The sequence below is a fragment of the Dermochelys coriacea genome, chromosome 4, assembly GCF_009764565.3.
Source record: "Dermochelys coriacea isolate rDerCor1 chromosome 4, rDerCor1.pri.v4, whole genome shotgun sequence".
NCBI lineage: Eukaryota > Metazoa > Chordata > Testudines > Dermochelyidae > Dermochelys > Dermochelys coriacea.
The window spans coordinates 81,212,206-81,238,482 of NC_050071.1; the positions used below are offsets into that span (position 1 = coordinate 81,212,206).

Genomic DNA, 26,277 nt, shown 5'->3' on the forward strand with positions numbered 1-26,277 from the left:
TATCCATTAAATAGAATGAAACTAGTCACCTCTTGCTTTGGTTGCTTCTGCTCCCTGACACTTTTTTTTAGTTGATGGTGACAACAATACTAGGTGGCTCAGAGCTGTGCTTAAAACTTTTAAGAGGAAAAAATATTTTTCCAGCTTCAATCACGTTTTCTAAAATGGGATTCAACATAGTCTGAACTTCCCTATAAGTTGCGTGGCCACGCAGGCGGGGAGAGATGCCTCTCCCCCAGCACTAACCCTGGAGCTGCCGTGGCCGAGGTGAGGCGCTTCTCCCCTGGACCCAGCCCCAGGGAAGCCTGCACCCCAAACTTCTATCCCCAGCCCCGCCGCAGAGCCTGCACTCCCAGCCGGAGCCCTCCCCCCATCTGCACCCCTCATCCCCAGCTCTACCCCAGGTCCTGCAACCTCAGCCAGAGCCCCTGCACCCCAAACCCCTCATTCCCAGCCCCACCCCAGAGCCTGCCCTCATGTCCACCTCATCCCAACACACTGCACCAGCCCTGAGCCCGCTCCCATACTCCAAACCTCTCTGCCCCATGCCCACCAAACAACACCTCCATATTGGTGCACATAACAAAATTCATTCCACACATGGATGTAAAAAATTAGAGGGAACATTGGTTTGTCCTTTTTACACTAGCACTTAAGCTATTTTTAATGTTGATGCAGGGAGGCATCACTGAAAACCACTGAGACTTGGTTTCATTAAGTCTTAAGAACCCATTGTGTCCTTGCCTTGTTCAGCAACACTGGGTTCTACTGCAGTTATGATAATGAGGGCGCTATTCTTTTGTCCCTTAATATGGGCAATAGTCTGTATATTTCTGCATTACACTTCACCAAAAAACCTGAAATTTATTTTCTTCAAACCCATTGACTTGCATAAGCACCTTTGCTATTTAAAAGGCTTTATCGTACAAAGGTATTAAAAGAGCTGGAATAATCCAGGACCATGTCAGAATTTTAGAAAACTTCCCAACCTGGACTCAGCAGGGTCCAATTAGCCTGAGTTTCAATGTGTTTGTTAAAAGTTTCTAACAATTTAGTTTGATCTTCTACCAATTGGATATTCTCCAAACTTTGTAAAGAAAACAAAACTATATAAAATGTAGCCAAGAGGTGTTTATTGAAAGAACTAATAAACCTGCTTCTTTTTAAATGTGCATCCTTCAACTATTTATATCTTATCAACAGTAGACTTCTAAAATGAGGATGCAGTTCAGATCTCAGAATACTTAGCACCACAAATATTGTCATCTCCCATGCATGAACATCAAGACTATCATCATCTGAGTATGTTCCCAAATTGTGGCACCTGAGCCTCAAAGCTGGATCAGATTATTTATATTGTATGTGCACGCACACGAGCAGATCTAATTAACAATATATTTAAGATTACCAGTGATTCTGGGCAACATAACTTGATCTTACACATTTTTAAAAATTTGAGTGACATTTAGTTTGAACTACTCCCAGTAACTTTACATTGGCATAGTGAAAATAACTGGCACACCTTATTTAAAAAGAAAAGAAAAGAAAAAAAACCACAGCCAAACCAAAAAAAAAAAAATTCCTGTGTGAATAGAGTACCACATTAGGGCAGTGGTTCAGTGTGCAATGCAAAATGACCTTGCAAATCTAATAACGCTTGTCTTAGGACCAAGCTAAAAACACATAGGTACCTAGCCTGCTACATCTATAGCCACTACTGGAATGGGACAGGGTTCACCACCAAGCTATTCTTGGCTTGTCCTTCTCTGACTGTGGAGTTTCTGCCCACCAAGTGACCCTTCCAAAAGGGTATCCCTATCTTTTCTCAGTTGTGTGAAGTGGATACTTACGCAGTCCACCTTTTGCATACAGTGAGGTGGGTACCAGTGCCATGGCTTTGAGATTCCTTTTTAAAGCACTGCCTGCAGTGTGCAAAGGGTTCATGATGTTTAGACGTTGTAGTTGCTGGCCAGTTGCTGTCAGGAAAGGCAAGGATAACAAAGGCTTTATTGGACAAGGAAATAATACCAAGGACCAGCTGATTTACAGAACTGGATGGGTGAAGGAGTGAATGAATAGTTTGGTGTGGGAATGCAAATTGTCATTCTCTAGGGCTAGGCAGGTGATAAATATTGTGCTATCTCTCTTCCGTAATTTAAAAAAAAAAAAGATAGAATTGACAGCCGTGCTAATAGGCAAGGTTGTTGCAAACAGGTTCCGATGGTCTGAACAGGTGAGATTTTTGTAGAGTAGCTTAGATGTTTGGCTTACACTGATATCTGGAACTGCATGTCAGTGTGACAGGAGTATCCTCTTTTTCTAACCGTGACCTGTATCATGGAAATTAAGTTCTCTCTCTCCCAGCCCTCATGTGTGTTGCACCTTTTATTGGATGATGTCAGAAGCAAACGTGCTCTGACAAATATGGACCAAATGAACTCATTGAATCCCTTTTGGAAGGGAGTCTGGCAGAGAGTTAGAAGTAGTGGTCATAGTGCTGCCAAATTTACTACAACTGTAACTTTTGAGAACTAGATAAGTAATTTAAAGCACCCGAAGACCTCAAGATAGAGTACTAATGAATAGAACTTCTTCTTCCCCTTCTTTTAATATCACCCTTTTGCCTGGTACAATAACTGAAAGCTTACTTTGGGTTGGCCTACTTCCTGTTTCAGGCAGCGAGTTCACAAATACAGAGTCTTTTCTTTTGAGTATTTGGCATCTTCTGTCTAACACTTTATAGGCTCCTATGATATGAAGTAACAATATAATTTGGTGCCAAAAAACAAGAAATACCATGCTTGTGTTTACATTTCATATATAAACTTTTGCTAATAATTTCAATGAATGACCAACATTACCTTTCCTTTTAATTTTTATATTATAAACTTGAGTTCAAAGGACATGAGTACTGTAAGCAGAGAGCAGAAATTTATGCAATCTAGCATGAAGGATCATATCTGTTAATTTCATGCTTTATATTTACTCTGCTATGTAAAATCAACTGGAGGCAAACAATTACAAAAACACCCTGCTTGGACTGGTAGGAATGCAGTTCTGACCTGCTTAGACCATTAGGCATGCTGTTCTCTGAACTCCTAACTACAGTAATAATTAGGAACAAAGAGGATTTAACATTTTATATCTCCCTTGTGCAAAACAAGATGAAATGGTTGAAGCTGATCGTACATTTCTGTTCATGGTATTTGTCATAATTAAAGCTGTTTGAGATTGTTATAGGGAAACACCAGGAGGTTAAACAAAAATGTATTAGCATTGTATTGTATCATTGTAAAGTCTTTTGTATGTCATAGAAACCTTTCCTCTGTCCTCATTATGCACCACTGTGAGGAAGTGCATAGTCAAGTGAGTCAGATTCCAGTTAGGTGGTCCTGTGACCTTATTCTGTCACTGAATTGTTGCAGTTATTTTCTAATAAATGCTCATTCTGTGAAGTTTAAGTGATAATATATGCATGCTTTGCCTTGCTAATTGCTAGAGCATGGAGTAAAGAGAGATGCGCATTTCTCAGAATGCTCGGATATATATCTACAAAGGTAGTAGCAAAATTTGCATTGTAGGACACAATGGACCATGCAATACTTTATGGAAATCTAAAGATATACAGTGAACCCTCACTTGTTTAAATGAAATGGACATGAAATTTAATTTGTGCAATACGTTTAAAGCTTGACACTTAATGTGCAGCAGGGGATATCGGTTCATTTATGGTAAACTTTTGGGGGGGGTTGTACTAGGAGTAAAAAGGCAGAGATGGTAGCTGAATTTGTGTTTGCAGAAGGCATTACACAGAGAAAAGGTGTAGAGGGAGAAGGGAAGGGGACTTAGGATGGAACCTTGTGGAACCCCCACAGAAAGCTGAAGGGGGGCTGAGCGGAATCCTGTGAAGGATGTAGTAGAGAACGGAGGAGAACCAGAAGACGATTTCTCATGGAATCCAAGGGAGAACAAGATTTCTAGACGAGCATGATCTACTGTCAAAGGCATCTTGACAGGTCAAGGAGATTAAGGATGGAGTACTGATTCAGACTCTAGCAAGTATGGTTTCTGTTGAATGCAAGGGGTGGAAGCCAGATTGGAAGGAATCTAGGGTGGGTTAAGAGGAGAAGAACTGCAAACAACAATTGTAAATAATGCATTTCATGATCTTAGAGATAAAGGGAGATGGGACAGTAGTTGGAGAGGCACATCAGGTCAAGGGTACATTTTTTAAGATGGAAGAGACTTAAGTATGTTTGTATTGATGGGGAAAGTGTCTGAAGAGTGAAAGGTTGAGGAGGAGAGTAAGGGAGGGGATGGGAGAGTGCAAGAGAGATCAGGGGATGGGATGGGGTTACTGGGGTAAGTGGAGGAGTTAGAGGATAAGGACAGACAAGAAACTTCTGAACCTGTGACAAGGGAGAAGAAAGAGTTGTCAGAGGGAACGGTAATACAAGCTAAAGGGGGGGGCATCATATTTTGTCAATTTTCTCTTGAAATAAATAGTCATCAAAGTTTTCAGTGAGAAAAATGGAGGTAGGAGTACATCTGAGGAGTGAGTGGCAGGAAGGTGGGTGTGAGATTGTTAAGTTGGAGAAGTAGAGTTGTTTAGCTAGGAAGATGGCAGTACTGAAAGAGGAGAACAAATTTGTAATGGAGGAGACACTCTGCAGTGTGAGAGTAGGAGCACAGGAAGTGGATGTTGCAGATGAGCGAGGGCTGAAGGTTGGTAGGGTGGACCTTGCAATTGGAGCAAGGGGTAAAGAGTCAAGGGTGGAGGAGAGTGAGGAATGGAGAGAATCAACGACCATGTTGATGGAAGAGAGATAGCTGAGAGCGATGAGATGTCATCAATGTCGAAGGATGAAGTCCATAGAAAGGCTGAATGCTAGGCCGTGAGGGAGGGTTTAATGTGTGATGTTGAACGAGAGCAAGTGAGGGTTGGAGAGGGAACAGAGAGATCCGAGAATGAGTAGTGCTTGGTGAAGACCAAATCAAGTAAACAGCTCTTTGGCAAGTGGAAGGTGGTGTTGGAGGAGGTTTTGGAACAAATTGGTAAATTAAACAGTTATAAGTCGCCAGGACCAGATGGTATTCACCCAAGTGTAATGAAGGAACTCAAGAAATTGCAGAACTATTAACTGTGGTATGTAATCACTTCAATCAGCTTCTGTACCAGATGACTCAAGGATAACTAATATGACACCAATTTTTAAAATAGGCTCCAAAGGCGATCCTGGGAATTACAGGCCGGTAAGCCTAACTTCAGTACCAGGCAAATTGGTTGAAACTATAGTAAAGAACAGAATTATCAGACACACATAGATGAACATGATTTGTTGAGGAAGAGTCAAAATGTTTTTTGTCAAAGGAAATCATGCTTCACCAATCTATTAGTGTTCTTTGAGGGGGTCAACAAACATGGACAAAGGTGGTCCAGTGGATATAGTGTACTTAGACTTTCAGAAAGCCTTTGACAGGGTCCTTTAGCAAAGGCTCTTAAGCAAAGTAAGCAGTCATGGGATAAAAGAGAAGGTCCTCTTGTCTATCAGTAACTGGTTAAAAGATAGGAAATAAAGGATAGGAATAAATGGTCAGTTTTCAGAATGGAGAGAGGTAAATAGTGATGTCCGCCAGGGCCTGTAGTGGGACCAGTACCGTTCAACATATTCATAAATGATCCAGGAAAAAGGGTAAACAGGGAGGTGGCAAAATTTGCTGATGATGCAAAACTACTCAAGATAGTTAAGTCCGAAGTAGACTGCGAAGAGTTACAAAGGAATCTCACAAAACTGGGTGACTGTGCAACAAAATGGCAGATAAAATTGTGTTGATAACTGCACCAACTATACATGCAAAATGATGGGGTATAAATTAGCTGTTACCACTCGAGAGATTTTAGAGTAATTTTGGATAGTTCTCAGAAAACATCCACTCAGCTTTTTTTGACTGCCGGTTCACACTAACAGAATGTTAGGAAAGGGATAGATAACAGGACAGAAAATATCATATTGCCTATATATAAATCCATGGTATGCCCACATTTTGAATACTATGTGCAGATCTGGTTGCTCCATCTCAAAAAAGAGATATTGTAATTGGAAAAGGTACAAAGAAGGGCAACTACAATGATTAGGGGTACGGAACAGCTTCCGTATGAGGAGAGATTAAAAAGACTGAGACTTTACAGCTTGGAAAAGAGATTACTATGGGGGGATATGAGAGAGGTCTATAAAATCTTGACTGGTGTGGAGAAAGTAAATAAGGAAGTGCTGTTTACTCCTTCACATAACACACGAACTGGGGTCACCCAATGAAATTAATAGGCAGCAGGTTTAAAACAAACAAAAGGAAGTACTTCTTCACACAACACACAGTCAGCCTGTGAAACTCTTTGCCAGGGGATGTTGTGAAGGCCAAAACTATGACGGGGTCAAAAAAAGAACTAGATAAGTTCATGGAGGATAGGTCCATCAATGGCGATCAGCCAGGGTGGGCAGAGTTGCAACTCCATGATCTGAGTGTCCCTAGCCTCTGTTCACCAGAAGCTGTGAGTGGATGAAAGGGAATGGATCACCTGATTGCCTGTTCTAACAGTTCATTCCCTCTGAAGCCCTTGGCATTGGCCACTGTCGGAACACAGGATACTGGGCTAGATGGACCATTGGTCTGACCCAGTATGGCCATTCTTATGGGAGAGTTGAACCAGGACTTCAGGTGTTAAGATTCAGTCCCTATAATTCTTATAATGGTTTTGTTTGTGGGCCAATTGTTTCTAAACCAAACCTACTTGCTAGGAGAATCGAACTGCATGAAAAGTTTGGCTTCCTAAAATGAAACTGGATTTGAGTTACAAAAGAACAACAAAAAGCTTTACCAAAAGTAAAACATTCTAAATTTATCTTAGCCTTATAATTCCATCTTCTGCCTCAAAAACCAAAACAAACTTCCTTTGGCTCGAATTGTAAGAAATAATAATAATAATAATAATAATAATAATAAGGGTGGGGTGGGGGGAGTAGAGGGGAGAATGGGACAATGTTTGCATTTTTGTGATAAGGGTGTGTGTCAAATCAAATATATAGTATTTAAAGTATAGTATAGCTTCATAATAAAGTGAGTTGAACTAAAGCTGAAATGAGCATGGTCAACACAGTTGTGGGAATTCTACTATTGTATCCCATTATCTTCTCTCATCAAGGACACTTTATGATGCAACCTCCAATCCTATTGATACGTAGACAGTAAATCCCCAAATCCTTCTTTTTCTTAAAATATATCAGTATTCTGTAAAGCTTCTGGTCTTTCAGCTGGAAAACCAGTACTCATTTTGTTCCAAATGAAATAAAAGTATAATACTGGAAGGCTTTACTCAGCCTTAGCTAAGGAAGGCACTGTCTTTTTCTGATGTGACACAGATGTAACCAATTATGGTTATAGTTTTTCATTGTGCCTTGTTAGAAATAGTGGTTCCTATAAAACCTATTATTAACCATTCTAAAAAAAGTGTTGTTGCTTCCTCCCAAAACAATGCATATACATATATATACATACACAAAATAGATAAAATCCATCCAAAGGGAATTCACACTGAGGGGGTCTCTCTCTAACACACACCATATGGGAATCTCCACAGGGAAACGTTCAGAGTTGCAGTTTGGCTTGAAGTGATTGTCATTGTTTAGTCATCAAATAAAAAATGAACATGCCTACAGATATTGATTAGGGATAACCACTGAACACTTTAATTTTTTTATGTGGAATGAAGCTTGAAAAGGAGAAAAGAATGAGGGAAGCAAAGACATAAGCAATGCACAGAAAGGAAAGGAAGTTGGTGATGAGTGAGGAAGAGTGAGACGGGAAGTTGTAGACTCTCAAAATGTAATCCTACCAGGGCTTTGATGGTGTGATGGCATCCTACAGAGTTCCTCAGGCCTTCGACTGTGGGTCTCGTTACGAGGTTCAAGGCTGCTGCTTCTTGAGAAGAACATTTTTCACATTCCAGTCATGTCTGCGCTAAAATTTTTACCTGTTAGCAGTGGATGCAGCTTCACTGATGCTCTAACCAATGAAAGGGCTAATGCATTCAGGACACATGTTTGTTCCTACCACTGTGACATGAAACCCTAGGATTTATGATGGTAAAATTGTTTGTGCCCTGCCTACGCTTGCATTTAAGCAGCTGCTAGCACCAGTGCAGCTGCACCTGCCGCTAATAAATTTTTTTTTAAAAAACAACGCTGGTGTAGACTCTATTTGGACTTGATCAGGCTTGCACTGAAGTCAATGGCTACTGGATCAGGCCCCTTTGACACTAGATAAGTCCCATTTCCTCTCCGAGGAAAGGATGTGAATTGTTTCAGTAAAATCTCATTGGTGAATACATGCCCCCTCCCAAGGGTGACCAGATGTCCTGATTTTGTAGGGATAGTCCTGATTTTTGGGTCTTTTTCTTATATAGACTCCTAATACCCCAACCCCCGTCCCGATTTTTCACATTTGCTGTCTCGTCACCCTACTTCCCACCCCCCACCCCCCTTTTTTTTGATAGGCTGGTATAGTCATCTTGCTTTGACTGCTGATACATACACAATATACTGACTTCAGTATTCTTCAGTAAGAAGTCTTATCTTGGTGTACTTATGGCCCCCATCACTGCAGCATGAATTGTGAGCTTCTGAGAAATTTTAATTTTGTGGTCTGCATGCACACGCACTCACTCTTACGATTTAGACATTTCTAAGATTTAGTAGTCGTACCTCAGCTGCCAATCATGCTTCCAAGGATAAATGTCCATCAGAATAGGATTACCTGTATGGTACACCATGGGAAGTTATTTTCTGTTCTCTGAATTTTCTGTGTGGACACTGCAGAGGAAGGATGATTTTATGATTAAAGCAGAGGACTGGAACTTTGGAAATCAAGGTTGAAAATGTAGGTCCTCCCATTTACAAGAGTCAAGTAGGAGAGTAGATTTTTCAAGCTGTTGTCTGCTGCTATTGTTTAATTACTGGAGAGTTTGAGGATAGCATTACAGTAGAATTCTCAATCGAATGCCTAGGCGAGGCAAATTTGGGGAGTAATTTATCTAACTTTGAGTTAATATAGTCAGGATATGCTTGGAAAGTCATTCAAGAGCTTAAGGTTATTTTTCCATGCCATTTGGCAACTTTTCTTCTCCTTTCCTCCTGCTAGCCTTCTATAGCAATCCTTAGCTTCTAATTATGAACAAGAGGACAGGTCCAGAATTTTTCAAGAAAAACCCCATTGCTTTAATTGCATTACTTTAATTTGTTTTTAGGTTAACAAAGCCTTTGTCATTCGCGGATTGTGTTGGGGATGAACTACCATGGGGATGGGAAGCTGCATATGATCCTCAGATTGGTGTCTACTATATCGATCACATAAACAGTAAGTGTTTTTGATTTGTTTTATGGATTACATAAGAAGGCTTAGCTGCATTAGACTTTCTCCTCCTAAAGGAGGAGTAGGAGTGGGGAAGGATTTTTTTGAGACATGTAACTCATAGAAAGCCTGTTCAGTGCCTTGCTTTAAAAAAAAATAGGTCCTTCCCTCACCCCAAAAACGCAAACACACTTTTCTTTGAGTGTATATTTTTTCTGAGAGTGAAACTGGCTCAGAACTAATCAAAAGGCTCAGTCTTCTAAGAACTGCAGTGGAAGTAGTATACTGCTCAGAAGCGTACAGTAAGTAGAGAAGGCTTAGTGTTCTTAAATAAGCATTTGCTATAGGACTCAAATAATTGCCAATCGGAGGCATAATGTTAGGACATTTTGGGTCTTTTGAACATTCAGTAATTCACAGTAACAGAGGCAATCTCAGAAGAAGAATGAAATACCAGCTTCAATCTAATGGCAGATAGAACCAGTGAAGGTTAGCTGGTGTTGGATAGAAGTGCTTACTCGGTGTAATTTCCAAATGAGGACTGGCAAACATACTGTAGTTTTAAGAACAGCATTCTTTTAGAATAGATTCTGCACTGCAAATTATTTCATCTACACTAATTCGGAAAAATAAAGCCAGTGGAACAAATTCATCCTTTGTGTGACTCCACTGGCTGCAATAGCCTTACAGTAGGGACCTATGTTGGTATAATAGGACAAAAAGAAAAGGAGGACTTGTGGCACCTTAGAGACTAACAAATTTATTTGAGCATAAGGTTTCGTGAGCTACAGCTCACTTCATCAGATGTTTTCTTCTTTTCTTTTTTTGAATACAGACTAACATGGCTGCTACTCTGAAACCTATAATAGGACAGTTACCCCTGCCCCTTACATTTTCAGAGTTGCATTGGGTTTTGTGTCTAGATCCTAAACAACTCTTTGAAAATTTAGGACTCTAATGTATATTAGATTTGTGTAGGTAAATATTTTCCCATAAGCATTTTTGTCTTCTGTACTTTTCCATTCCTAGCTATTAAATACTGAATGATGCCTTTAGCATTTTCACCAAAAGGCTCCTTAGCATCTAAAATATGCATATTGTGCTATTTTAAAAGTCTCATGTATAACAGAGTAAAAGAGAGCAGAAATTTCTCACTTGTCTTTTATTATGGTTTTAATATTTCTAAATTAATATGTTTCTATAAAAGTAGGGAAGTATTTTACCAAATCTGCTCTAGAAGCAAGGAAGGAAAAAAAATATGCTTCTAAAACTAGAGCAACACTGTCAGAGCAAATTTGTCTTTTTCTCATTCATTTCTCTCTCTATCAGACTTTTGGCTTTGGTTGTTCATGTAATTAAAAACAAACAGAATATGGAATTGTCATAAATATAAAGGGAAGGGTAAACACCTTTAAATTCCTCCTGGCCAGAGGAAAACCCTTTCACCTGTAAAGGGTTAAAAAGCTAGGATAACCTTGCTGGCACCTGACCACAATGACCAATGAGGAGACAAGATACTTTCAAAGCTGGACGGGGGGGAACAAAGGGTCCTCTCTGTCTGTGTGATGCATTTGCTGGGACCAGAGCAGGAATGCAGGTCAGAACTCTTGTAAAGGGCTAATAAGCAATCTAGTTAGATATGCGTTAGATTCTGTTTTGTTTAAATGGCTGATAAAATAAGATGTGCTGAATGGAATGTATATTCCTGTTTTTGTGTCTTTTTGTAACTTAAGGTTTTGCCTAGAGGGATTCTCTGTTTTGAATCTGACTACTCTGTAAGGTATTTACCATCCTGATTTTACAGAGGTTTTTCTTTTACTTTTTCTTTAATTAAAATTCTCTTTTAAGATCCTGATTGCTTTTTCATTGTTCTTAAGATCCAAGGGTTTGCATCTGTGTTCACCTATGCAAATTGGTGAGGATTTTTATCAAGCCTTCCCCAGGAAAGGGGGTGTAGTGGTTGGGGGGGATATTTTGGGGGGGGAGATGTTTCCAAGTTGGCACTTTCCCTGTTATTTTTGTTAGACACTTTGGTGATGGCAGCATAACATCCAGGGACAAAAGGTAAAACAGTTTGTACCTTGGGGAAGTTTTAACCTAAGCTGGTACAAATAAGCTTAGGGGGTCTTTCACGAAGGTCCCCAATCTGTACCCTAGAGTTCAGAGTGGGGAAGAAATCTTGACAGGAATTGTTAATGATTTTTTAAAAAACAGTGCCACTGAATCTGAATTAAATATACTTTGAGGGAATGTAAAATATTACTACTACAAATCCCATTATACAGCCCAGTGTACAGACTTCTGGTGCATGTCAGGAATTTCAGTGTGAATGCTGACACATGCTTATAAACTTGGATTTTCAAAAATGACTCGTGAGATTTTGAGTGCTTTAGGATTCAAGGTGCCTAATTTTCAAAAAGCTTGAATACCACCACTCTGAAAATCATGCCCCTTGAAGGTATTTCAAGTTGGATACCAACTGACAATTGAGGCATTCAGAATTACTAGACACTATTTAAAAATCTTGACCTTTTTTTTAAAAAAAAAAAGTTGTTTTCTTTTTATATTCTGTTTCTATACATGGATATGTTCTGTACATGTTGTCTATAAGCGTTACTTTGCACTTCCATGGGAACTTAGAGGTGCGTGGTTTTGCTTTAAAATTGTCACTGTAAGACTTCCTGAGACAAGAATATTCCTACTTGCCAATTATAACAGGTTATAGAAGAATTGTGTGCGCCTCAGCTGTGTACACGCTTATACTTTCCTGTGACTTCAACAAAATAGAAGTATTTTTAGCTAACTTCCCTTTTTTGTAAGTATATTTGTTGGATGGTAATGGAATGCAGATAGGTTTGTTGGGTTTTTGTTTAGTTAAATTGTTTTTTTTTTTTTTGTTTTTTTTTTTAAACCCATTGTTTGGGAGTGAGAGATCTGACATGTACAGCTCTGTTGTATTAATCTATGTTGCCTTGTTGCAATTTCAGTGAAATTTATCAACTTTTATTTTATTTTGGAGGGCAGTAGATGTTAGCTATGTGGCATGTATGAGGAGGTGGTCTGAAGAGAACACTCTTTGTCTGAGTCGCTGGGAGGCAAGCAGCGTGATAAGGGTCAGAGGCAGGTCATTTGTCTAACATGCCAAACGTTGAGATTATAGCTTTAATTCACCTGACTGGAATGAATGTTTTACTCTGATGCTTTTGAAATAAACAACAGTATGAGATGGCTAATTGCAAAAAGTACCAGCCTCTTTCTATAAAGCAATGTTTGCTCCTGTTTGCTACATCAGAATTCTTGAGTCTGTCTTAGAATGGTAGATAAACTAGAACTACAAGGAAGGTTATTGTGTATTTTTATCTGTAGTAATGGATTTTGTCGTCTTCATTCTCCGACTGTCATATGATAAAAGAAATACATTTTATGAATGTGGGGCGGGGGGGGGGGGAAATCGGACACCGGCTAGTTGGGAGTACAATTTGTCTCTGGCTAATAAGTGTGATAAACTGGGGAATAAGGACCCACCAGTGACAATACCATGGGGCAATGCCTTGGTAAAATTCCACAGGGAATGGGGAAAGTCACTGGGACTCCTACCAAGCGGCTGGGTGTCGATTTTGTTTGGAAGTTCCACTTTAAGTATTGGCTTCTGAGTAGGAGATGTCTGTTAAATATGAATCCCCCAGCAGCTGAGAGTAGGCGCAATATCACCTATCCTGTCCCCTCTTGCTTCCTGCATTCTGCAGGCAGGAGGGAGTTGTCCACTGTTCTATTCCCACTGATTTTAGTAGAAACAGTGCTAGGTCAGTGTTGAACACTTATTAAAAAAAAGTCATAGGATTTTCAGAAGAACAGTTTAAATGCTACAAAAATCGATGGTTTAGACCAGGAGTGGCTGGCCTGAGAAGGAGCCAGATTTTACCAATGTGCATTGCCAAAGAGCCACAGTAATACATCGGCAACCCCCAGCAGCTCCCTCCCCTCCCTCTCTCCCAGTGCCTCCCGGAAGCCCGGCCAATCAGCGCCTCCTGCTCCCTCCCTGCACCTTGCGATCAGCTGTTTCATGGTGTGCAGGAAGCTTGGGGGTGGGGGGAGAGGAGCAAGGCTCTGCAGGCTCAGGGGAGGGGGCAGGAAGGGGTGGAGTGGGAGCAGGGCCTGTGGCAGATTGGAAAGTTGACGCCTGTAGCTCCAGCCCCAGAGTCAGTGCCTATACAAGGAGCTGCATATTAACTTCTGAAGAGTCACAGGTTGGCCACCTTGGCTGAGACTGTTGTCTGCCCTGCTCCATAAATCTACTAGCTAGGAAGTATTGGGAAGCAGGAAATATTTCATAGCAGTGGTAGGCACCACTGCTCCTACTTCTAGATAGCCACAACTTTTAGATAGCCAAAGTGTGTGTGGTGTGTGTGTTTTTTGTTTTTAATTGAAATTATTATTGAAATGGGTAAGATCGGATTTGGAATATGTCATACAGTGTTGTGCGTGCGTGTGTGGTGTTTACACACCCCTGACTGATGTGGCTATTGCCAATATAACTTTTCAGTTATTTTCAGACCAGGCCTCAGATGTTATGTACAATTGTAATAAGTATAATAAACTCAGGTAGAAATAAGATTTTCCAATTTGTGTGCCCTTTTAACACTCAGAATTAAACACTGACATTGCCATAAACAGTGATAGATATGTATGGGGTCTTTTTGCCTCTTGTTTTCTACATCTACCTCCTCAAATTTTGGTATTAAAAGTGATTTTTCAGTTATCCTAACAGAAGTGTCCTCATTTCCTTCTTTCTTCCAGAATATGTATAAAGCATATTCCCTGAACTGAGTAGAAGTCAATTATTCCTGGGGAATTCTGCACCTAAAAATTCTGTTTAAAAAAAAAAAAAATTCTGCACCCAATGTTTTTAAAATTTACAAAATTCTGCATATTTTATTTGTTAAAATAACACAATATAACATTCCAGTTTAAATTATTTTGGTAATTTTATTTCAAAATATCTGTCAGCAAGTATGTCTGTAACAACACAGACCAAAAAAAAGATTCTAGTAATTTTTTTTTTGACAAATAGATTCCTTACTGGGCATATTAATACAGAACTTTGAGTAATTAATTTAATTTACAACACAGAACTGTATTTTCTATACCTGTCAGAAGCAATGCAAAGGCTTGTGAGTGTTAGGAGGAGCTGAGGGAGAGGGAAGGAGCCTGGAGTGAACCTGGAGGGTTGCTGAGTGTGGGTGAAAAAAGTATGGAACAGGTTTTTTTTTTACGGGGGAGAGGTAGGATTGTTGGGGAGCCTCCTCCATGCAGACCCTGGCTGATCTTAAGCCTCTCCCATTCAGTCAGGCACATCTTCCCCATCTACCACCCCACATCCCAATGGGTCCCTGTAGCCTCTTCCTCCATCCCCATGTGTCCCTGCAGCCCCCCTTGCCTGTTCCCATGTGGCCATGCACTCCACTCCCATTCAGCCTCTGGCTCAATGCTGTCACCCCACTAGCTTCTGAGCACATGTCCCAGTCTGTCCCCCCCAACTAGCCATTCTGAACCCCAGTCTGTGACCCTCTCAGCAGCCCCATGTGCCAACTCTGTCCGAACCTGGCTCCGCGGGAAGGTGCTGTGATGAGCTTCTACTCTTGGGGGAATTCTGTGCCACTCCGCAAACGCAGAATTTTTTTCTCCACAGAAAATACATTCTGCCCCAGAAGTTCTGCAGGTCCATTTTTTGCCCACCAGAAGCCGCTGTGGCACCAGAACAGCCCGCTGCATTAATGTTGTTGGCTGTTCTGGCACCACAGTGGTCTCTTGTGGGAGAAAGGCGGAACTGCAGCACTTCTAGGGCAGAATGTATTTTCTGCAGGGGAAAAAAATAAAATTCTGTGGGACACATGAATTCTGTACATGCACAGTGGTGCAGAATGCCCCCAGGAGTAGAATAAAATGGATTTCACCCCAAATTACCTAAAAATCATTGAGTCTGGTTTGAATGCTTAAAACCCCTCAAACGTGTGTTAGATTTGGAAACCAGTTAACTCCCCGGAATATGATCAACACCAGGAAAATGGCTAAATTGCTTTGGGTTTTCTGGGGCCACTGTGGCTAATATGCTGTGAAGAGACTCTGGAGTCGAGCAACTTCTGCCTTGCCTTCACGCTGCCTGCAACCTCCCTTTACTACATCTCCTGTGCTCCCTAAATAATCCACTTCCCCTGCTGGTAATTTGACTGTACCCCTGGGTCAGGAGTCAGCAGGGGGGAAAGAGTTTGCAAGAGGAAGTCAGGCTGGTACTGTAAAACAAGCAGTGTCGGACTGGGCACTGTTCGATGGGACAGGACTATGGGAAAGGTAGGGAGATTGGAATAGCTTTGTATGTTAAATTTTGGGAGAGCTGGAATTGGGGAATGGGGAGTGGGGAGCTTGATTAGGAGAAGCTGAGGAATATATTCTGTGTTGCTCTGAGGATCAAATCTCCATTATCTAGCCCCAGTGGTAGTCCAGTCCTTAATGTTGTTCCCAATTTCCCCAATCTGTTTATAGATGGAAACTTTAATCTTTTAAACTGTCTCCATGCTTTTCATGGTTTAAATTAGGACATCATGTTTTCTCAGTGCATCTTTGCTTGCAGAGTGTAGGTTATTTGCTGTGTTCAGAATTTGATAGCTGTTTTCCCCCCAAAGTGCCTTTTACTTTCAAATGGATGTAGAGTGTTTCATCCACCTTTTATTTTCTTCCTTTCCCATTTATAGTTTCCAACTCTTCCCTAATTCTCTAAAATCTAGAGCTGGGTAGAGAGATGCATTCCATTTCTTGGGGGATTTTGATACTTTGAAAATTTTTGTTTCTTTTCAATTTGGAAATAAAACAAAAGTTCAGAATTTTCCACAAAAGGGGATGGATCCCAGGCCCTGAGGGGTAGTCCACCTGGAGAGCTGCCCTGGAGCCATGGACCCCTGGAAGCCTAGGCTCCCTAGTAGCCCTCCAGGAACTATCCCTGGTTTCTGGAAAAAAGTTGTCAAAATCAAAGTCTCCAAAATCTTTAGATTTTGACAAGTAACCTTGTCCCGTACATTCATGTGTGTGATTAAGTGATTGTAGCTAGACTGTTTATGCCATATGCAAAGCTAAAGATTATCTACTATATTTTCTTCTACCTTTTGGCTCTGAAATATATGCTTACCATCTCAGTGTTTGTGTGTACTTGATTATAATAGTGGGCATTACTGAATTAAAGAAAGGAAACCCTCTTTTAAGGAAAAAAAAAAACACCTTACTATTCTTTTTTTTTTTTTTAATCTGGAAAAGTAATAACAAATATTTTAAAGCAATTTAAAAAATCCCTTCCACTCTGAGCTTGGAGAAGAGCAAATATTTGATGTATAAATAATCGCTGTAATAAGCAATACCACAAGCCTGGGACAGCTTCACAACACAAGAGAGATGGATACCAGGCAGAGTTGTGTTAATCTATCGCTTACAAGTTGAATGGAAAGTAATCCATTGTACATGCTTAGAGTATTGTGTAATACAAGTTCCAATCCATTGTATGTCTTCCTCTTCTCTCAGAATTCCCTACACAGATTTGTTACATCTCTACATGCCAAAAAGTATTTCTATCTAAGTCACTTTTGTCTCCTACTCTGGAAGCATGGAACGTGCACTGCATGGGTTGCTGTCAATCTCAATTCATAGATAGGGAATAAGAGAAGAAAAAGAGTAAGGCAGATGGGAGATGGGGAGGAAGAAGACAGACAAGAATGGTGCTCCTACTCCTGATCCCTTGCACTCTGAATGTAAAACTCAGTGGAGGTGCTCATTCCATCCTCCTGCTGCCTCCTTCATGTAGTTTCGGCCCCGTGTGGTTTGGCTAAACTGTTCGACAGCAATAACTCAATCTGCAATGTCATGGCAACAGGATCTCCACTCCTGTCACATTTTTGCAGGCCTTAGCACCAGCTTATGCCTGTGACTGGTTTGCCCACTGTATGGAGCCTTGCTGATAAGATCACTTTTCTCTCTCCACCAGCCTGGTGCTAATGCATCCACTTCAGGGAAAGGGGGACAGAGGCAGGAATCTTGGAAAGTGAAAAAATACACGTATCCTATAATGAGTCTTCAGGTTTTCACATCTTTTATTTCTGGCAGTCCTAGTGAAAGAATCCTCTGTTGCTTGAAGTGTGTGTTCTTGTTTTGAGACCCCACCAAGGGCTGAATCCTGTAAAGCCTAGTGCTTGAAGTGTCTATAGTGCTTGCCTCTGAAGTCGTGTTCCCTAGAGCTCTGTTACCAGATATGGAGAGAGACTGGTGCACCACAAACTCAGTGACATGATTACAGTTTTGCTCCATCATTCCTAGTAGAAATCTTTGAGTATAAACTTCCTGAAGAAAGGGATGTGTGAGAGTGTGAGTGAATTATTTTAAGTTTATGGGAAGTTGAAGAAAGTGGCTGGAGGAGAGGAGACTTGTTTTATCTGCAGGTGCCTAACAGAATGAGGAGGACAAAGTGTTCAGAGCATTTTCTCCTTTTCTCTGCAATCTAATGCTCCATGCTGTCCTTATAACTCATAAACTTCCACATCCATAAAACTGATGGAATGTGAATTTCTCTGTGTGTGTGACATTTTTATCATTGAGGGATAATCTCCACTACTTCATCTTCTGTATTTTAGATAACTTTGAAACCATATTATGTGTTATAACTGTGTGATCTTGAAGGGACACAGGGTTTTGTTAAACCCACTGCCTTTGTAACATACTCTGTTTATCTTAAAAAGAAAAGGAGTACTTAGAATCATAGAATCATAGAATCATAGAATATCAGGGTTGGAAGGGACCCCAGAAGGTCATCTAGTCCAACCCCCTGCTCAAAGCAGGACCAAGTCCCAGTTAAATCATCCCAGCTAGGGCTTTGTCAAGCCTGACCTTAAAAACCTCTAAGGAAGGAGATTCTACCACCTCCCTAGGTAACGCATTCCAGTGTTTCACCACCCTCTTAGTGAAAAAGTTTTTCCTAATATCCAATCTAAACCTCCCCCATTGCAACTTGAGACCATTACTCCTCGTTCTGTCATCTGCTACCATTGAGAACAGTCTAGAGCCATCCTCTTTGAAACCCCCTTTCAGGTAGTTGAAAGCAGCTATCAAATCCCCCCTCATTCTTCTCTTCTGCAGACTAAACAATCCCAGCTCCCTCAGCCTCTCCTCATAAGTCATGTGCTCTAGACCCCTAATCATTTTCGTTGCCCTTCGTTGTACTCTTTCCAATTTATCCACATCCTTCCTGTAGTGTGGGGCCCAAAACTGGACACAGTACTCCAGATGAGGCCTCACCAGTGTCGAATAGAGGGGAACGATCACGTCCCTCGATCTGCTCGCTATGCCCCTACTTATACAACCCAAAATGCCATTGGCCTTCTTGGCAACAAGGGCACACTGCTGACTCATATCCAGCTTCTCGTCCACTCTCACCCCTAGGTCCTTTTCCGCAGAACTGCTGCCGAGCCATTCGGTCCCTAGTCTGTAGCGGTGCATTGGATTCTTCCATCCTAAGTGCAGGACCCTGCATTTATCCTTATTGAACCTCATTAGATTTCTTTTGGCCCAATCCTCCAATTTGTCTAGGTCCTTCTGTATCCTATCCCTCCCCTCCAGCGTATCTACCACTCCTCCCAGTTTAGTATCATCCGCAAATTTGCTGAGAGTGCAATCCACACCATCCTCCAGATCATTTATGAAGATATTGAACAAAACGGGCCCCAGGACCGACCCCTGGGGCACTCCACTTGACACCGGCTGCCAACTAGACATGGAGCCATTGATCACTACCCGTTGAGCCCGACAATCTAGCCAGCTTTCTACCCACCTTATAGTGCATTCATCCAGCCCATACTTCCTTAACTTGCTGACAAGAATGCTGTGGGAGACCGTGTCAAAAGCTTTGCTAAAGTCAAGAAACAATACATCCACTGCTTTCCCTTCATCCACAGAACCAGTAATCTCATCATAAAAGGCGATTAGATTAGTCAGGCATGACCTTCCCTTGGTGAATCCATGCTGACTGTTCCTGATCACTTTCCTCTCCTCTAAGTGCTTCAGGATTGATTCTTTGAGGACCTGCTCCATGATTTTTCCAGGGACTGAGGTGAGGCTGACCGGCCTGTAGTTCCCAGGATCCTCCTTCTTCCCTTTTTTAAAGATGGGCACTACATTAGCCTTTTTCCAGTCATCCGGGACTTCCCCCGTTCGCCACGAGTTTTCAAAGATAATGGCCAAGGGCTCTGCAATCACAGCCGCCAATTCCTTCAGCACTCTCGGATGCAATTCGTCCGGCCCCATGGACTTGTGCACGTCCAGGACTTGTGGCACCTTAGAGACTAACAAATTTATTAGAGCATAAGCTTTCGTGAGCTACAGCTCACTTCAATGCATCCGATGAAGTGAGCTGTAGCTCACGAAAGCTTATGCTCTAATAAATTTGTTAGTCTGTATTCGCAAAAAGAAAAGGAGTACTTGTGGCACTTTAGAGACTAACACGGCTGCTACTCTGAAATCTGTTTATCTTATTCTTCAGATACCCATTGAGCAAATGTATCAAATGGAAATGAGACACTATTTCTTTTGAATCCTTTCTCAAATGTGTAGTTGGAAATCTTCTTTTGTGGCTCAAGTTTGAATTGTGCAGTATTTCACAATATAAATGTTCCTTATAGAAGGCTTTTGGAATGTAAACTATAGCATCCAATATTGTCTTGTTGCATGTTTTTACTTTTGCTGATCTACCTGAAACTAATGCAGGTATATTTTTTTTTTTAACTATTCATTAAGGCTTCCATTCAGTTACATGTAATGTTTATTTTGTCAGTTTAGCTGAGTTGAGAAATATCTGCATGCTATTTTTAAAAAAGATACTATGTATTTTTGTCTGATAAACAAATCTACCAGAAATGTTAATTACAGAATGGGTACACCCTTTTTAAAATTCATGCATCAAAATAAATAGTAATTGCGGTAACATTTATAAATGAGTATTACAACTACTAGACACCATTAAGGCCAAATTGTTTTTTCTTGCGATAGTTGACACCAGTTCTTCGAGTGCTTGCTCACGTAGATTCTATTCTAGATGTCCACGCACCCACATGTGCGGTTGTTGGAAATTTTTGTCTTAACAGCCTTCATAGGGTTGGCTATGGCGTCCCCTTGAGTGCTGTACTCATGCATCGGTACATCAGGTGCGGCCGGCCCTACGCGCTCTCGGTTCCTTCTTACCACCCGTTGTGGTTAGTCAGAGTTCCTTTCCTTGCATAGCAAGGGGTAGTGGTTTCGTCTCTACTGACTTGGAGCCCTAGGGCCTTGTAAATAGTTTTGTTTATACTAGTTAGCGTTAAGTAGTTGTTAAGTGTAGTTAGAAGTTAGAGTCCCAGTGTGGACTTTGCCTCAGGCGGGGCATGCCCTGATTTCCTGGGTTTAAGCCCTGAGTGGACTGTAACAGGCCTATACCTGTAAGTGACCCCCATAGCACCTGCCTCAAGTGCTTGGGGAAATCACATGTGAAGAACAAGTGCCGTATTTGTAAAAACTTTCAGCCCAGGCTCAGAGGGAGCCGGATGGTCATTTCTGGGCTCTGCGCATGAGGGCTGCCCTTCATCCGGCTTCCAAGCAGTCCCGCCAAGACTGGCCGAGTACCTCAGCCTCTGTGCGCAGTACTCCTCCGGCATTGGGCTCCACCTGGCACCAATCCCTGTCGCCTAAAAAGAAACCAGTGAAGCATGACTCCCTGGCAGCAGGCAAGAAGAGCCATGGGTCATTGGGCAAGAGACCCAGTTCAGACTGCTCGGCCACTCTGTAGCCACGTGTACGTGCCTCCCTGGTTGGGGCTCTTAGCCCCTTAAAAGGTCCACCACCAACTCCCGGGAGCAGTATGGGACCCAAACCCCTGATGGCACAGACTCTTTCCCAAGCTCCCCTAGCGCTGAGAAAGCAGAGGCCTCCGCCGGCACTGCCAACACAGCACATGCCACTGGAAGTGGCAAAGGTTCCCCACGAGGGCAAGCCAGCTGCTAAGACCCTTCAGGGGGCAGTAGAGCACCGCCGATCCCCTGAGCCAAGACAGCGCTCTCCATCTCCGTGCCTCAGATCACCAGAGACTCAGCCCCGATTCTCAGGGACTTGGCCTCAGTCACTGGCACTGCAATTGCGGTCTCCACCATCTCGATGTGGATTGCCTAGAGCAGGAGCGGACAAACTTTTTGGCCTGAGGGTCACATCAGGTTTCCAAAGTTCTATGGAGGACTGGTTAGGGGAGGCCGTGCCTCCCCAAACAGCCAGAAGTGGCCCAGCCCCGCCCCCTATCCGACCTCCCCGCTTCTCGCCTCCTAATGGCCCCCCCCGGGGCTCCTGCCCCATCCAACTCCCCCAGACCCCCCATCCCGACTGCCGCCCCATCCAACCCCCTCTCTCTTTCCTGACTGCCCCCTGGAACTCTTGCCCCCATTCAACCCCCCTATTCCCCGCCCTCTGACCGCCCCGATCCCTATCCACACCCCCGCCCCTGACCACCACCCTGAACTCCCCTGCCCTCTATCCAACCCCCCTGCTCCCTGCCCCTTTAGTGCGCTGCCTGGAGCACCAGTGGCACTACAACCGCGCCACCCAGAACACCAGGACAGGCAGCCGCGCCACCCAGCTGAGCTAGCCATGCCACCAGCAAGAGCTCGCAGCCTCACTGCCCAGAGCATTGCGCCGGGGGCACAGTGAGCTGAGGCTGTGGGGTAGGAGGAACAGCAGGGGAGAGGCCGGGGGCTAGCCGGCCAGGCAGGAGGGTCCCGCGGGCCGTAGTTTGCTCACCTTTGACCTAGAGGGAGGTGCCGTTCTGCATACTGCCGGCACCGTTTGCCCTGCCACCGGTTATCCTCTTGGTGCAGATCTCAGCTGCCTGCCCCTTGCGGGAGTGCTCCACATCATGTCTCTGGCACTGGTCCCCTCAATATCGGCACCGATCCTCTTGCTCCAGTCTTCAGTGACGACGGTCAGCAGCAGACTCCGGCATCGACAACCCCACTATGGTCACCGGAAGGGGATTCCTCCGGCACAGGAGGGCAGTTCAGTCCCTCACCCAAACTCCACTGGTGCGATTGGGCACCCAAGGACACGTCGACGTAGACATCGACAGCAACGCTTTGGCAGCACGACCAGTGGCCAGTGCAGTAGCCTTATTGGAGCACGTGGGGAGTGCTAGTCCTGGTGATACCCCCTTCACACCGCTCATCTGCCACCACCTCGGAGCAACAGTTGGCAGCACCGACAGCACCGGACTTGGAGCATGAGGCATGTTCGGAGGTCGAGGCAGAGGAGATTGCGCACACCCTTAAACCTCCCTCCCTCACGGGGGAAGATGCCCCGGGCTTCCCCTGGTGGTACAGTCGTCGTCTTCATCCCTGGACGAGACAGTTACCGGACCCTGCAGGGCCAGCCCGCTGGACAATTTTAGACAACACCAGGCCCTGCTTTGACGGGTGGTTGAGAACCTGGGCCTAGAGATGGAGGAGATGGCTGAGAAGGCGGACACCTTGTTCAGTGTCCTCTCAGCCTCTACCCCTGCCGATGTCGCACTACCAGTGCATGATGGAGTCCTCAAAATTGCCTAGGCCCTCTGGTAAACCCTGTCATCCATCCCTCCCACCTCCAAAAGGGCTGAAAAGAAGTATTTTGTCCCAGTCAAACAGTTTGAGTATCTTTATACGCACCCTCCCCCAGGCTCACTGGTTGTCTCTGCGGCCAGTGAAAAAGACAAGGAGGGGGCACTCCAGCTCAACTCCCAGAACCAAAGAGGGCAAAAGACTGGACTTGTTTGGGAGGAAAATTTATTCAACTGCCAGCCTGCAATTCCGGGTGGCGAACCATCAGGCCCTCCTAGGCAGCTACAATTTTAACTTATGGGACTCCCTCTGTAAGTTAAAGGAGCCCTTCCCACAGGGTTTAGCCCAAGAATTCAGTACCCCTGATGGAGCATCACAGCAACTAGGTGCTCTCTCCAAATGGCATGGGATGTGGCTGACTCAGCAGCTAGGGTGGTCATGTTGACGGTGGTTATGAGGCCCAGCTCCTGGCTTCAGACTGCCAGCCTCTACTAAGGGATGCAGACCTCGATCCAGGACCTCCCATTCGATGGGAATGGTCTTTTTTTTTTTCAGAGCAGACTGATGCGAGGCTGCATGGGTTAAAGGACACCCTGCTGCGGCTACCTCTCTGGCCGGACCTGCTGTCGCAGAACCATGGCAGTCTGCTGCACCCAAACCCAGCAGCGTTGCATTTGACTGCATGGCTGAATGTGGTCGAGCAGGAACGCTTGGTCTGGGTTCAACAGATCTTGTTGGGAAGCAGAAAGCCCTCTACCAGACCGACTTACTTAACCAAGTGGAAAAGGTTCACGTGCTGGGCTTCAGAATGATGTATCCGCGCTGACCAGGCCTTGCTGCAGATGATCCTGGATTATTTTTGCACCTCCAGCTCCAGGGCTTGTCCCGGTCATCAATCAGGGTCCATCTGGCTGCTATTTCGGCTTTCCACCCTCTGTTCCAAGGCAGGTCGATCTTCGTTCACAACATGACAGCTTGGTTTTTGGAAGGTTTGGAGCATCTCTACCCTCACGTCCAGGACCCTCTCTCTCCCTGGGACTTGAACCTTGTGCTTTCAAGGCACATTGGGGTCTCCCTTTGAACATCTGGCTTGCTGCTCTCTTCTCCTTCTTTCCTGGAAGATTTTGTTCCTGGTTGTGATAATGTCTGCCTGCAGAGTGTCTTGAGATCAGGGTGCTTACTTCAGAACTGCCCTATACGGTATTCTACAAGGATATGGTCCAGCTGCAGCCTCATCCAGCGTTCCTCCCAAGGTAGTTTCCCAATTTCATACTGGCCAGGACATACACTTACCCATCTTCTTCCAGAAGCCTTATACGTCGGAAGACGAATGCAGGCTGCACGCCCTGGACGTCAGGAGGGTACTGGCCTTCTATGTTGAAAGGACAAATCCATTTAATAAGTCAACACAGCTGTTTGTTGCGGTGGTTGACAGAATGAAAGATTGCCCAGTGTCTGCTCAAAGGATTTCGTCCCAGATCGCAGCCTGCATCTTCTACTGCTATGAGCTGGCAAAAGTGCCTTCACCAGCAGTAGTCATGCTGCACTCAACTAGAGTGCAAGTCTCATCAGCGGCCTTCCTGGCTCAGGTGCTGATCCAAGAAATCTGTAGAGCTGCTACCTGGTTGTCTGTCCACACGTTTACGTCCCATTATGCACTTACCTGGCAGGCCGGCGATGATGCTGGCTTCAGCAGAGCAGTGCTGCACACCGCAAGACCATGAATTCCGAGCCCACCTCCATCAAAACTACTTGTGAGTCACCTAGAGTGGAATCGACATGAGCAAGCATTCAAAGAAGGAAAAACAGTTACCTACCTTTTCACAACCGCAGTTCTTCGAGATTTGTTGCTCATGTCCATTCTATTACCTGACTTCCTGCCTCTCTGTTGGAGTTGTCAGCAAGAAGGAACTGAGAGCGCATAGGGCTGGCAGTGCTTGATATACCTATGCATGAGCACAGCACTCAAGGGGGCGCCACTGCTGACCCTACAGATACCGCTAAGGTAAAAATCTCCGATGCCCGTGCACACGGGCGTGCACACACCTAGAATGTAATGGATATGAGCAACACATCTTGAAAGACAGCAGTTATGAAAAGATAGATAACTGTTTATTTTTCCTCCTCTGATCTAGATATCAAAGCGGTGCTGTCTGCATTAATATCTTAGAAATAGCAAAAGCTAAGATGTTAATAAAAAGATAAACCCTGAAATCTTGTTTCAAATCCTGATTGTCCTTCTCCACTCTTTTTTTGGATGTGGTGGATTGGAGAGGAGTTAGATGTGTGTGGATGAGGTTCTGTGGCATGCAAAGTGCAGGAGGTCAGACTAGATGATCATCATAGTCCCTTCTGGCCTTAAAGTCTGAGACAACCTGTTTCCAGATGCTCGTGCAACAGTTTCCCCAAGCCTGTTATAAAATCCTTCTGTTCTGACTGCAGTCAGGTTGGAGCTAGTGGCTGAAAATCTTCCTGGGTTTAGTTTGGATCTTTTTATAGTTAATTTTTTATTATTGTATACCAGCACCTGGGATCTACAAAAATCTACACCTACCGGGGTAATCAAAGTCTAAAGGAAAACACCAATACCAATCTTTTACCCTAGGCCCACACTGAGCTCAGCCCTTCCTCCGAGGTTCTGTCCTATTGCACACAAGTCTTATGACCCTCTCTTCCTGGGCTCAACTCCCAACCCTCTTGACCTCTGGTCAGTCCCTTCTCCCTCTTCTTAACAGCTGGGGTTGCCGCAGCCCCTCACTGTCATGAAAGAGGACAGGCCACCCTGTTACAGTTATAAAGTAATATACTAGAGTGACTTAATCTTCAGGTGACATTTTTTCTCCTAGGTGAACTGTATAATCCCATGAGTCTGTACTTTTCTCTTGGTATTCATGTCCCCCTGAAGCAACAATCTAGCATCTCTTTGGTATTTTTTTTCTGGGAGCCCAGCTACAAACCTTCCCTCACATCCCTCCTCCATGCCTAATTGCTATATCTTTGGCCAAGGAGAGCTGCATGTTATTCACGCTGGAACAAGTCAACAGTGCTACTTGAGTCTACAAGGGTAGATGCTGAGCATTTATTGCTTTCATAGCATTGCTATCCCTGGAATAAAAATGTCTAACTCTCTTCTGCTTCTGGTAGTTTGTAAGGTTTTAGTATTATTTATTTTATAGAAGTATGATCTACTGAAGATAATGTAATTATCTTTTGTTAAAGACTTTTTTTTTTAAAC

The 26,277-nt window shown here is 43.5% G+C and overlaps 1 protein-coding gene and 1 long non-coding RNA gene across 2 annotated transcripts in view; both read left to right on the forward strand.

Moving 5' to 3' along the window:
* LOC122459978 overlaps nt 1-7,007 on the forward strand; it is a 31,094-nt gene extending 24,087 nt beyond the window's left edge. The window contains exon 3 of the long non-coding RNA XR_006280975.1: nt 6,970-7,007. This is a non-coding gene — a long non-coding RNA (uncharacterized LOC122459978). The remainder of the gene's footprint in view (nt 1-6,969) is intronic.
* WWC2 (WW and C2 domain containing 2) overlaps nt 1-26,277 on the forward strand; it is a 174,171-nt gene that overhangs the window by 54,854 nt on the left and 93,040 nt on the right. Inside the window, 1 exon segment of the mRNA XM_038400627.2 lies at nt 9,302-9,411. Within this exon segment, the coding sequence (XP_038256555.1) occupies nt 9,302-9,411 (110 nt within the window).